Below are 13,025 nucleotides of genomic sequence, written 5' to 3'. Positions count from 1 at the left end.
AAAAAATCTACAAACAATAAATGCTGGAGAGAGTGTGGAGAAAAGGGAACCCTCTTGCACTGTTGGTGGGAATGTAAATTGATACAGCCACTATGGAGAACAGTATGGAGGTTCCTTAAAAAACTAAAAATAGAACTACCATATGACCCAGCGATCCCACTACTGGGCACATACCCTGAGAAAACCATAATTCAAAAAGAGTCATGCACCACAATGTTCATTGCAGCTCTATTTACAATAGCCAGGACATGGAAGCAACCTAAGTGTCCATCAACAGATGAATAGATAAAAAAGATGTGGCACATACATACAATGGAATATTACTCAGCCATAAAAAGAAATGAAATCGAGTTATTTGTAGTGAGGTGGAAATCGAGTTATTTGTAGTGAGGTTATTTGTAGTTATTTGTAGTGTAGTGTAGTGACCTAGAGTCTGTCATACAGAGTGAAGTAAGTCAGAAAGAGAAAAACAAATACCGTATGCTAACACATATATATGGAATCTAAAAAAAAAAAAAATGGTCATAAAGAACCTAGAGGCAGGACGGAAATAAAGACACAGACCTACTAGAGAATGGACTTGAGGACACGGGGAGGGGGAAGGGTAAGCTGGGACAAAGTGAGAGAGTGGCATGGACATATATACACTACCAAGTGTAAAATCGATAGCTAGTGGGAAGCAGCCGCATAGCACAGGGAGATCAGCTCTGTGCTTTGTGACCACCTAGAGGGATGGGATAGGGAGGATGGGAGGGAGGGAGACACAAGAAGGAAGAGATATGGGGATATATGTATATGTACAGCTGATTCACTTTGTTATACAGCAGAAACTAACACACCATTAAGCAATTATACTCCAATAAAGATGTTAAAAAAAAATGGGCACAGGTTCGTGGTGCCCCAAAACAATTACAATAGTAACATCAAAGATCACAGATCACAACAAATATAATTATAATGAAAAAGTTTGAATTATTGTGAGAATTACCTAAACGTGACACAGAGACATGGAATGAGCAAATGCTGTTGGGAAAATTGTTCCAATAGAATTACTTGACGCAGGGTTGCCACAAACTTTCAATTTGTAAAAAGCACAGTATCTGCAAAGCGCAATTAAGCAAAGCACAATAAAATGAGGTATGCCTGTATACGTTATGCTTTATACACTGCAGTATTCAAGGCTCAAATTGTCCCAAATTTGGCCAATGTGAACTCCTTGAAGTTGACCCCTGTATCCACACAACCCCAGTGGTATTGAAAGCATTCCTGCTTTCTGGTATAGCAAGAGGTATCAAGCTCATCTGGTACATTTCCTGCCCTGGACCTAGAATCAGCCATTCTTTTCAAGGAGCCCTTCTTCCTTTTGTTGGTAAATGGCTTTCAGAGACTATGATCAGCACTGGGGATGCTCACTTCTACCAGAATGTCATTATTATTTCTATGCCCTCTCAGTAAATAAAGCTAGGAAATATGTGAATTTCAGAAAGAAAACTAAATCATGCATTCATATGGATATTTCCAATTTAAGTGAACAATTAAATCATCAATTATTATATTTGTATCCCTTTGCTTTCACACTGAAAATCTTGGTTTTAATGACATTAACATGATTGCGTATTTGCTTATGCATATACATAACATATACATATATAATGTATATTATGCATAAAATAGTTTCAAAGCTACAAGACTAGTATTACTACTAACAACAGAACTATCAATTGTGGGACTTCCCTGGTGGTCCAGTGGTTAGGACTCCAAGCTTTCACTTGCATGCTTTCACTTGCACAAGCTGTGTGGTCAAAAAAAAAAAAAGAACTATGAATTGCAACTGAATATTTCATTGTGGTTCTTTTTGCTCTTTAGGATATACCTCACCATGGAGGTCCATTAAAAGTTTGAGTTTTTTGTTTTTTGGTTTTTTTTTGCAGTACGCGGGCCTCTCACTGTTGTGGCCTCTCCCGTTGCAGAGCACAGGCTCCGGACGCGCAGGCTCAGCAGCCATGGCTCACGGGCCCAGCCGCTCCGCGAAATGTGGGATCTTCCCGGACCAGGGCACGAACCCGTGTCCCCTGCACCGGCAGGCGGACTCTCAACCACTGCGCCACCAGGGAAGCCCAAAAGTTTGAGTTTTAATGTCATTTGAAATAATTGTTTTTTTCTGTGTGGTTTATACTATCAATTTTATATACTCCTAGGTTGTGGTATATACTATCGATTTTATATACTCCTAGGTTCATTTGTATCCATTTGTTTCAGATTTGTAGGAGTTTTTTTCCTTTTTGATCCAAATTTTTTAATTATATGAAATGTTCACTTGTTCCAAAATCAAAACTATAAAACAAGGTGCAGTCAGAGAAGCTTTTTAAACACTTTATCCCTCCTTTTCACAATAAAGGTGTTTTTTAAGGTTATGAAATTGGACTGAATTGTTAAAGAGAACCTGATACCAGAGAGAGATTCAACAGAGTGCATTGTTAGTAACAGTTACAGGGGGGAAATTACATGTTAATGAAATAAGCCTTATTCAAATCAGTAAACATGTTATAGATCCAAAATAAATTTTACATACACACACACAAAAAAGAAGAGACCAGGCAAGAAAATATGGTGGAATGAACAAGTACTGGAGATGGTGAGAAGGGAATAAATTGTAAAAATACTAAGGAAATAGGATAGAATTTGACAACCAATCAAATAATAGAGAGGAAGATAGTTTTCAAAAGAGCAGATTCTTGATTTGTACTTTAATTTTGGCCATATTAAAAAGGTAGAAGTACTCAGAAGGTACCAACTGCTTAGTACTCAGAATAGAATGTTCTTTGCACATCTAATCAGTGAGTCCAAATTAATTCCCCATTTTAGTAACAGTTTTAATTTTGGAGTTTCTTTAATGCATCTTTACACATTTTATTACAGTCCAGGTAACCTAAAGTCATATAACCACTTTTTAAAATTAACTATATTCCTATCTAAAGATGTCACAGAACTTTCCCCATTTAGTGAGATTTCAATACTATTAGTGTTCAGCTCACATAGCTTTCTATCCTTATAATTTCTTTGAATATTGTTACCTAATATTTTATAACCCACTGGTTATAGTCATTCCACCAAGAACAAGGTGATTTTAAAACTTTAACAATCATATAAATATGCGTTTCACTGCCTTTTCCAACTTATACATTGCCTTCACCTAATTGTCTTGTTTGATCTTCCCAACTACCCTCTTAGGTAAGAAGAGCAGAAATACTTATTACCATACTACAGATGAGAAAATCAAGTCACAAGGCAGATAAATGGCTTTCCAAAGAATATGTGGCTGGCAAGTGGCAGAGCTTTAAATAAAATATAAATTTTCTGATTCCTAGGCCAGTGCTCTACCTACCATCCCATATGTTTTTGAAGTAATACATATTTAACTTCAGCCACTTTGCATGAGTGTCTTGCCTAAATAAATAGGAAGGTGATTATCTATCCCATTTTCCTCTCTTGCATTCACCCATTTCCCCTGAAATGTTTTACTTAAAACCTTCTCTACCAGTTTATACCATCAACAGTCCAATGCCATTCTGTTTCAGAAATTTATCTTTTCTATATCAAGTTTACCTCTACTAAAACTATCCTGCATTACTATCATATTCACGAACTGAGAGACTTTGGAAATTTTTTAAGATTCTTGGAATGGTAATAGTAATACATCAAAGATTAGAGAATCAGGGCCTAAGTTCCCTGCTTAGCAGTTCAAATTTGGCCTTTAGGACCCTTTCACATATTTGCCTCATGACCACTGTTAAGCTCCTCCCTAATCTGACAAAATATCTATTATTTCAAAGTGAGGACAAAATTGTATACAACTTTGTATACAAAATTATATTGTATACAAATTTCACAGGGTAGATTAGAATTAAATCTGTTTATCTAACCTAATTCTAAATAAACTTGCTTTTATGTAATCTATAATATTTTAGTAATTATAGATTTGTTTTTATAATGACCCTACTGGGAACAGAAATTAAGGGAATAATTGAAACTTATCCCATGACACATAATCTGTTTACTACAAAAATAATTTTAATAATTTCAAAAAAATTTGTGTTGAATTACTGAAAAATTTAATACTTAATTTCAAAAATTTACTATTTCTTCTCATGTATTCAAACACATTTATAAAACTATATTCATCTGCATCATATGAATGACTTGGTAACTTTCTTACTGCACATGACACGTCAAAAGCACATTCTTAGGCCACCCCCCAAAAAAGGACAATACAAATTATAAATCACTTGATGTCAGAAAATAAAACAATTATCTCTATATATTAACACAATGCTTGTTTTGTAAATTCTCATCTCTCCCCATCAGAAACTCTTTCTTTTGCTTATTTATTAGAAGTTCAATATTAAAGTATAATTACCGAAAATGCTTCCTCACTAAACCAGAACACAGGCTATTTTTGCGTTCTTACAAGTATTAAGCCCATAGCGTTTGTTTGTTTGTTTATTAAGAATTTAAGAATCTGGGTGTGTTTTTATTCAGAATTTTAAACACTGCCACTAGATATTTTAAAATGGACATATTCATCTAGCTCTTATCCACTTAATTCTAGCAACATCTTAATAGCTTTAATCATTTTATACTGAACAGTGAAATAAAATTAGTTTCTCTGAATGACAGAATGGGATTAACTATTTATACATAAATATTAAATTTAAAAAGTAGTCCATTAATGGGCCTTAATATTATCTTGCAGAGTCTACTTTTTATGTTTGCTTATTTCCCTCTTAAACTATCATTGCTTTTTAAGTTGATGCTTGGAATATCTTAATTCAAACTGACCTACCCACAAAATTCTCTGCACCAGACTCTCTGATACTGGCATCTCAACAATTTCCAGTCCCTGGAGTGTTTTAATTCTTTCCTCACAGTAGTAAAATAAAGAAATAATAAGCTTTAAGCCAATTCAAAACTTACCTTACAAATCTGGAAATAGTCTGAAGTCAAGGTTTCCTGAATCTCCTCTCTGAGAACCCCTGCAGTCCCTCCTGGATGCATGGAACCACTTCCAGCCCCGCCACCACTGTTACTGCCACTGCTGCTACTACTGCCAGGGGAGGAGGCAGTTAAGCCATCCAAAACTTTTCGGAAATTAAACTTCTTCATTTTAAAAACTGTTGAGAAATTCAAAGGAAAGGGTGACTTAACACATGGAATTATACGTGGGTAAAAGTGTTTAGCTTTTCATCAGTCATGGCAGTAGCCAGTCCGCATTTTACGAGCATTGGCTTTCAGTGAGTAAAAAAAAAAAGGAAAAAAATCAACCTTTGGTCAAATTTTAATTCTAAAATGCATATCCTTGAAAAAGAAAAAGAAAACACAACTCCAAAAGCACCAGTATTCCCTCCTCAGACACCAAATTTTCAAGGGCTTTATCCCCAGCTGTAGCTACGCTTTATCAGCACCGGGGTAAAAATAAAAGGCAGTGTCATCATCGTCATTAGCATTATATCATCATTATTATACAATCAAACCAGAGTCCATCAGACCAAGACTCTCTTTCTTAAAGGTGGGCTTTCCTCCTAAAGGTTGAGCTCAGTATTTTATTTTCAGAAAAATGGTGGTGGGGGAGAGCTCGTATTTATTCTGCCACCACCTTCTGGGCTTTCCCTCATCATCTTCAACGCTCCCTTTTTCTCAACAGGAAACGCGGGGTGGTGAGGGTGCCTTTTACCATTTCCACCCGGTACAGCCCGGACCCCAAAACACTTGCAGGTGACCCACAGCAACAGCCGACGGGAGGGGCCAGCAGCGGCGCCGACTGCCTCCGCTTCCCCCTCCGTCTCCCCCTTCCCTCCCCGAGTCTCTGCCCCCACCCCGCTGCTCTCACCCTCCACACCACCACCACCACCACCCCCGCCCCGCTCTGCCCGCAGCCGCCGCCTCGCTAGCCCGCCCGTCCGCTCTCCCCGCAGCACGTTGGTGGCTCTTGGGGGACATGAGGCAGTGGTGACGACGGTTGCGGCCCGAGTCCCGCCACAGCCTGCTGGGCAAGGAGAGCCGCCGCTCCCGCGGTCCCTCCCCGGGCCGAGCGCCTAGGCGCCGGGCTCTCGCCCGCGGGCGCGCTAACACGCAAACACCCTCACACAGACATTCGCGCGCCCAGCCGGAGCACACGCAAACACCCTCACGCAGACATACGCGCGCGGGCGCTCACGCGCACAGACACACACACAGGTGTGAGGGAGCCAAGGTTGGACGGCGGCGTCGGCGTCCCAGAGGGATGACTGACTCCCGACTTAGGCACCTTACTCAGCCGCTACTATCCGCCTGCCAGCCCGGAAAGCTGTGGGTGCGGAGGGATGCGGGCTCGCAGGCGTCGGTCCGGCCCGGCTCCGGCCGCTTCTCCAGTCCCTCTGGTAGCGGCGTCCGGCGCTCTCCGAGGTCCTACCGGAGCAGGCAGTCTCCACCGCAGGCTCCGCCCTCCCGCCGTGGGAGGCAAGCCCCGCCCCCAAACCACCCCCTCGCTCGCCCGCCCTTTCTCCCCTGTCTGCTAGGGGCCCGCGAAAGGGGCGGAGAGCTCCGGTACGTCAAAGGGCGGGAGTAGCCTCGGCTCCAATCCTAGGCTCCAAATAGCCAAGTTCCGCGGTGCGAGGCGCGGAAGAAATTTGTGGATAGGTCGAAAGAAGCGCCAATGAAAGGGGGAGGGGAAAATTTAGAAAGGCAGGTGAAGTATTTGATTGACAGCGGTATTGGCCACTATGCTGGGGGGCCGTGCTTTGTGGGCTGTAATTGGCGCTACCTGTTGAAGGACGCAAGTGTGAATCAATAGAATGCCAGGAAGCGTGAGAACTTGGGCGCCTTCAAGGCTACAGGAAGGGTTTCCCTAGGTCTGACTCTGGATAATATTGTGATTTGGGCAACTATTTTGCAGTTTACCACCTCTGAGCCTCTTCCCGCTCTCCAGGTGCATCTATGGGCTTCCCTCACTGCCGTGCTACTTGTATAATTGCTTAACAGGTCACATCTGCCAAATGGAATGTTATTGCAATAGAGTTTTGGAATATACAGCCTTTCAGATCCTGAGGAATGAATCGCTCACCTTGTTCCAATACGTAGACTTGTCCCTTCCTCCCATTTTCATATATACAAAAAAAATTTTTAAGAAACATCTCTCTCACTTAGTAAGCCATGTCAAAAATATTTTTTAAGCTTTTTCTATGAGTCACTATAATCATTTTGAAAGATGCATGGGAAGATGTGGTTCTGAGTCCTAACTTGCTACTGAATTTGGGGAGTTTTGGACCTCGATTTCTTCATCTCCGAAAATGAAGGGCAGCTCAGGGGACCATAGCAAGCTGTAGACTACAATCTGAGCAATGCAACAGAGCTTATTAGTAATCATCCCATATATTCTTACATTTTAGCGATCTTCTAGGATAACCTCTTCTTTTTCTTTCTTTTCTTTTCTCTCTTTTTTTTTCCTTTGGAGGAAGGGAATGGAAGGGATGAGGGATGAAAGGGGAGACCTGAAAGAGAAATGAGTTGCCCAAGGTCACATAGCAAGGAAATGGCAGAGATAGAATAGAGCACAGTTTTTTTGGATCCTCAGCTCAATGCTCATGTTCTCTTTTTTATTTTTTTAGTACTATTTTACTCCTTTGGAGACCTCCCAAGGACCCCTCCAATACTGCTTAGTAGTCTCTTATTGCCACAGTTAGAAAGTAATGCTCTTGTAGTCAGACATGGTATTGTATATTTCTCCTATCTTATTCAGCACCTGACACAATGTTTCACACATAAGAGGTGCTTAAAGGGTTTTGAACAATTGGGTTATTGACAGTCATTAGTAAAAGATTTATGAGATGGCACCCAATTATATCTAGTTTTGGAGGGGTAAAAATAAGGTGAAGCAAATGCCATGTCTGATATAAACCCATTTTAGTAGGGTTCCAAATTTTATATTGGATTCCTAACAATGTGTATCTGTCCTTACTCTCTTTTTCTTCTCTTCTTCCTGGCCCATTTCACCTCTAAGCATGGGTGCCTATTGAGGCTGAAGAGTTTGCTTTCCTCTTTTTTATGTCTTGCTTTTCTTTTAAAAAGGGGAGAGGGGAATTGCTTCAACTCTTTGAGAAGTAGGCATTGTGGTCTAAAATAATGGATTTAGATGCCCTCCTCTCCTTCATCAGAAAGTCTATTGGCAACTCCTTAATTTTCAAATAAAGGGAAACAAACCTATAGCAAGTGATCGTTTGGTCTTTTGATGAGAATGAAGAAAGAAGATATCCTAATTCAGCAAAGTGACAGGTAATGTTTGCAAGAAAACCCCCTAAGCTGCTAATCACTAACACTATACTATCTTAGCAAACTAAGTGGTGGTTTTATTCTAAATATTATGGGAGAACTGAGAATGAAAAAGCACACAAAACAGATTGACAAAGACTCTGCTTGAGGACCTGGAGGGAATTCATTGGCTTTCTTGAGTTAAAAAGAGGTGACAGGGCCTCCTTGGTGGCGCAGTGGTTGAGAGTCCGCCTGCCGATGCAAGGGACACGGGTTCGTGCCCTGGTCCGGGAAGATCCCACATGCCACGGAGCAGCTGGGCCCATGAGCCATGCCCCCTGAGCCTGCGTGTCCGGAGCCTGTGCTCCACAACGGGAGAGGACACAACAGTGAGAGGCCCACGTACCGCAAAAAAAAAAAAAAAAAAAAAAAGAGGTGACAGAGTAGATATCTCTTCAGATGGGACAACAAATAGGAATGGGAAGTAGAAGAAAAGTCATCAGAATATATAAATGTTTTCAAACAAATATTAGAAGCCTAAAAAAATATGATTAGAATGAGACTGTGGACTCTTTGAGGCTATTCTAAATATTCTTCTTCCTCCACAGTAGATACATAACACAGTGTCTTATACATAGTAAGTGCTCAGTAAATATTAATTTGAATAAATTATAGCAAGTAAAAATCTTCACATAATTGCAGTCTCACAGAGAGAGAGAGAGAGACACTGGGGACAAAGGATATTATGATGCCAGTTTACAAACTGTGAGCAAAAGATAGAAATGAGCAAGAGATAGGGTGAATTATGTACATGAGGAGACAGCATAAACATTTATAGCCTAAAATTCTTACCAGGTAAGAGAAGCATAGTGAAATATCTATGGAAGCAAATTCCATTCTTAATTAATTAAAGAGAAATAAGATATTATTCTATAAACCATCTGGTAAAGGGAATGAGACCAGACTATGAAATATACCTTATAAATAATATAGAGAACTTTAGAATTGAGTCAGATACTGAAATTGTAGAACTATGTTCTTTCTACTGCAAACTAGAATACCTCATGGAGTGGAGTTTCTGATAAGCCGTGATGTTTTCCTAAAATGAAAAGTTTGAAGAACTTCAAGAAAGAAAAATAGCCTAACTTGGTCCTTGGAGAAAAGTTATCAGATAATCTAAACAAGTCTAATACATTAGAAGGATTTTTCGGATATATGTTTAAAATATATTACAGGGCTTCCCTGGTGGCACAGTGGTTGAGAGTCCGCCTGCCGATGCAGGAGACACGGGTTCGTGCCCCGGTCCGGGAGGATCCCACATGTCGCGGAGCGGCTGGGCCCGTGAGCCATGGCCGCTGAGCCTGCGCGTCCGGAGCCTGTGCTCCACCACGGGAGAGGCCACAGCAGTGAGAGGCCCGTGTACCGCAAAAAAAAAAAAAAGAAAATATATTACAACTCACTTCATGGGTTTGTGATCTTGGCTTCAAGCCAACAAGGAAGCTAACAGATGCTGCTTTTCCACACCCCCAAAATAATCAAATAATCATAGAAAGTATGTATGTGTGTGGCACTTCATAAAGAGAAGATTTACTAAACTGACCAGGCTTGGAGAAAAAACTAAGCCAAATTGACAAAACGCAGTCAAATGGTCCATCATACATAAAGTTGATAAATTCTACCACTTATTTAGCACCTGTATGCCAGACAGTATACTATGAAATTTATAAACATCTTTTTAAACTTCATCCTTACTATAACTCTATGAGATAGGTATTATCCCCATTTCACACGTGAAGAAATTTGCGACTCAAAAACATTTGAGAAGTTCACCTGAGTTCACTTATGTATATAACCCAGTCTTCAAATTCAAGGCTAACTTCTAAGATTATGCTCTTAATCACTGCCCTATCACTAAGTAGAGGATTAAATAAAAACAGGAACAGGAGAAGTGTGGGGGTCAATTCCTCTGAAATAGTGAATATATGTGTACTAGTTTGCTAGGGCTGCCATAACAAAATACTACAGACTGGGTGGCTTAAAACACAGAAACTAAGTATCTCACAGTTCTGTAGGCTAGAAGTCCGAGATCAAAGTGTCAGCAGGGTTGGTTTCTTCTGAGGCCTCTGTCCTTGGCTTGTATATTACTTCCTTCTTACTGTATCCTCACATGGTCTTTCTTCTGTGGTGTGCATCACTGGTGTCTCTGTGTGTCCAAATTTTCTTCTATAAGGACACCATTCAGATTGGATTAAGGCCCACCCTAATGGTCTCATTTTAACTTACTCTCTTAAATGCCCTATCTCCAAATACAGTCACATTCTGAGGCACTGGGTGTTAGGGCTTCAAATAAGAATTTGGGGGTAGGAGGGACACAATTCAGCCCATAATAATGTGGCAATCAAATTCAAGGTTCTTTGAGGAGAGCATCTATTATGACCTGGGACTGTGTAAACAATTTTACATTTCATTTCTTATATAATTCTCACACAGTCATGTATCGTAGCTATTGATAACTCTATTTTACAGGTGAGAAAATGGAAGCAAAGAAGGGTTAAGTAGTATGTCCAATATCATACATTTAGTAGGTTGTGAAATAGGAATTTGGACTCCTATAAATCATACCTCAAAGCTCTTTCCTCATGCTGTTAGCTTTCTTTAGAGAAAAAAAAGAAATCCCATTATATAGATATTTGATATCAGAAAAGGATATTATTATAGAATATAAATATTAGGATAAAACAGACAGAAGAGATAAAAGAAAGGAAAAATATATGCTAAGGAGTTTGGATACTAGACCTAAAAAGACATTTGAGAGTTGGCGGGGGAGTGAGAACTAGCAGCAGAGAACATTTGGGATGGCAAGATAATAGGAAGTCTTATCTCACAATAAATCTCAGTATAATTTGAAGTATATTAAGAGTCCCAGGGGAGTATTCCCACCAAAGAAAATCAGTTATTCTGTAACTAATTAGACATTGCTCAGAGAGGCCATAGTCTCAGAAATATCATAACAGCTGGATGATGACGCAAGACTTACCATAAGGCCAGGCTGGGAATTATTTACATTAGCAAGTGTGAACGTTTCCAATCTGCTTACTAGAGATACTGGCTTTTGGACTGAGCAACTTAACTTATCACCCGTTTCTGACTCCTCAGTCAAGTTATAGCACCATCCTTTACTATTTGCCAGTCTAAGAATTAGAATTTCATTAAGAGAACACAGTTGAAAAACAGGTTCCACCTATAGCCTTTCTGGCAAAACTTTCAAAAGGATTAGGAATTATATTTCCTTCCTAAATCTTCATCTGACTTTTTTCTGACTTTATTATATATCCTTCAGGAGGGGTACTGATTGGTAATTGTCAGCTTTCTGTCATATGGCAGGAAATAGCAACCAGCATTAAAATCCCTTATTCAGCCTACTCCAAGCCCACAAAGGGAGAAACCACAGGGTTAATTAAATAATGTCATAGCCCTCATGGGTTTTAGATAAACAGACAAGTGTCATTAGGATAGACCCAAAACATACAAAGTATGGCTCAGCACACAATCAATGACAGAATTGCAAACAGAACTCATGCCTTCTAGGGCAAAACGCAAATATTTGCCATTAAACATGTAATTAAAGTCAGCTCTTCGTGCATATTTAAAAATAGATTTTCACATATCCATCCATCACGTTGGGATGTGGTAAAAGAAAGGGATTTAGTCTTGAGACAGGACTAAGTTTACTAACTGAAGCACTAACAATTCCTTTCAGCCTCCTACCCTCGGTTTTTCCTTTATATATGTAGGTTATTTTAAGAAAAAAATGGGATTATGTATGAATTTGTAGAATGCAAACCACTATACAAATGTATTGTTATTATTTTCATTATTCTTTTGCTTTAGTGAAACAGTTTATAGGAACTTACTCTAGAGTTGAATTTATTTTCCCATTATTATTAATATAAAAGATGCTTGCATCTCTGGATTTACTGTTGCTGAAATTGAAGGAGAGGTTTGGACTAGGTGATCTTTAAGGTTCTTTCCAATCCAGAATTCTGTCTTTATATAATTTATTTAGTCAAGGTTCACTGCATTCTCTTCCTAAATACTATAAAGCATCATTGAAAAAGTAATTTAAAAGATATCCATTTAGGTACAGGCCAACAGAGTTGAACTGCAGCCTACAGTAGGCAAAAAAACATAGGAATCCTAAAAACCTTCTGTCTACCAGTTAGACATACTTGGAGATCACATTTTTTATTAATATTTCTATTTATATGAATGTCATATATATCTGATTATAAAAGTAAGGTGTGCTTGTTATAAAAACTTTACAATATTTAAGCATTTATTTCTAGTCCATTTCAGGACATTTTTGAACAAATTGGAAGTGTCCAGTATATATCACTTTGATTTGGGTTTTTTTTTAACTAAACGTTTTGTTGTGAACTCAAAATTTTGTGTTCCGTATTTCATTAAATATTCTTCAGAAATACTGTTTTGAATGTCAGTATATATTCAGTCATACAGATATTTATACAATGTATTTAATCATTTCCACATTCTTGGATATTTCATTTATTTCTAATTTTACACTATTATAAATGATAATGGTGAGAAGACTTTTATACTAGATCTTTGGCAAAGTTTCAGATCATTTTTTCATAAATGTGCTTTGTATATTAAATTTTTGCATGATATTAATTCCTCAGACAGGAACTCTTCAATCAGATTTTTTTAGGGAATATTACTGT

The 13,025-nt window shown here is 39.0% G+C and overlaps 1 protein-coding gene across 6 annotated transcripts in view; it reads right to left on the bottom strand.

The window, feature by feature from the left end:
- STXBP5L (syntaxin binding protein 5L) overlaps positions 1-6,460 on the bottom strand; it is a 364,746-nt gene extending 358,286 nt beyond the window's left edge. For 4 of the 6 annotated variants that reach the window (XM_060298125.1, XM_060298130.1, XM_060298129.1 and 1 more), the window contains exons 1-2: positions 5,976-6,102; positions 4,975-5,171 (exon numbers count right to left, since the gene is read on the bottom strand). In XM_060298125.1, the coding sequence (XP_060154108.1) occupies positions 4,975-5,171; positions 5,976-5,997 (219 nt within the window). In that variant the 5' untranslated portion in view covers positions 5,998-6,102. Of the gene's footprint in view, positions 1-4,974; positions 5,172-5,975; positions 6,103-6,304 lie in introns of those variants that run through there. The other 2 variants (XM_060298126.1, XM_060298127.1) reach the window with 2 other exon arrangements.
- Between the last annotated feature and the right edge of the window lie 6,565 nt (positions 6,461-13,025).

Source organism: Globicephala melas, chromosome 4 (assembly GCF_963455315.2).
Source record: "Globicephala melas chromosome 4, mGloMel1.2, whole genome shotgun sequence".
NCBI classification, from domain to species: domain Eukaryota; kingdom Metazoa; phylum Chordata; class Mammalia; order Artiodactyla; family Delphinidae; genus Globicephala; species Globicephala melas.
Note: the sequence above shows the minus strand (reverse complement) of the source record. Positions and strands in the feature narration are given on the sequence as shown.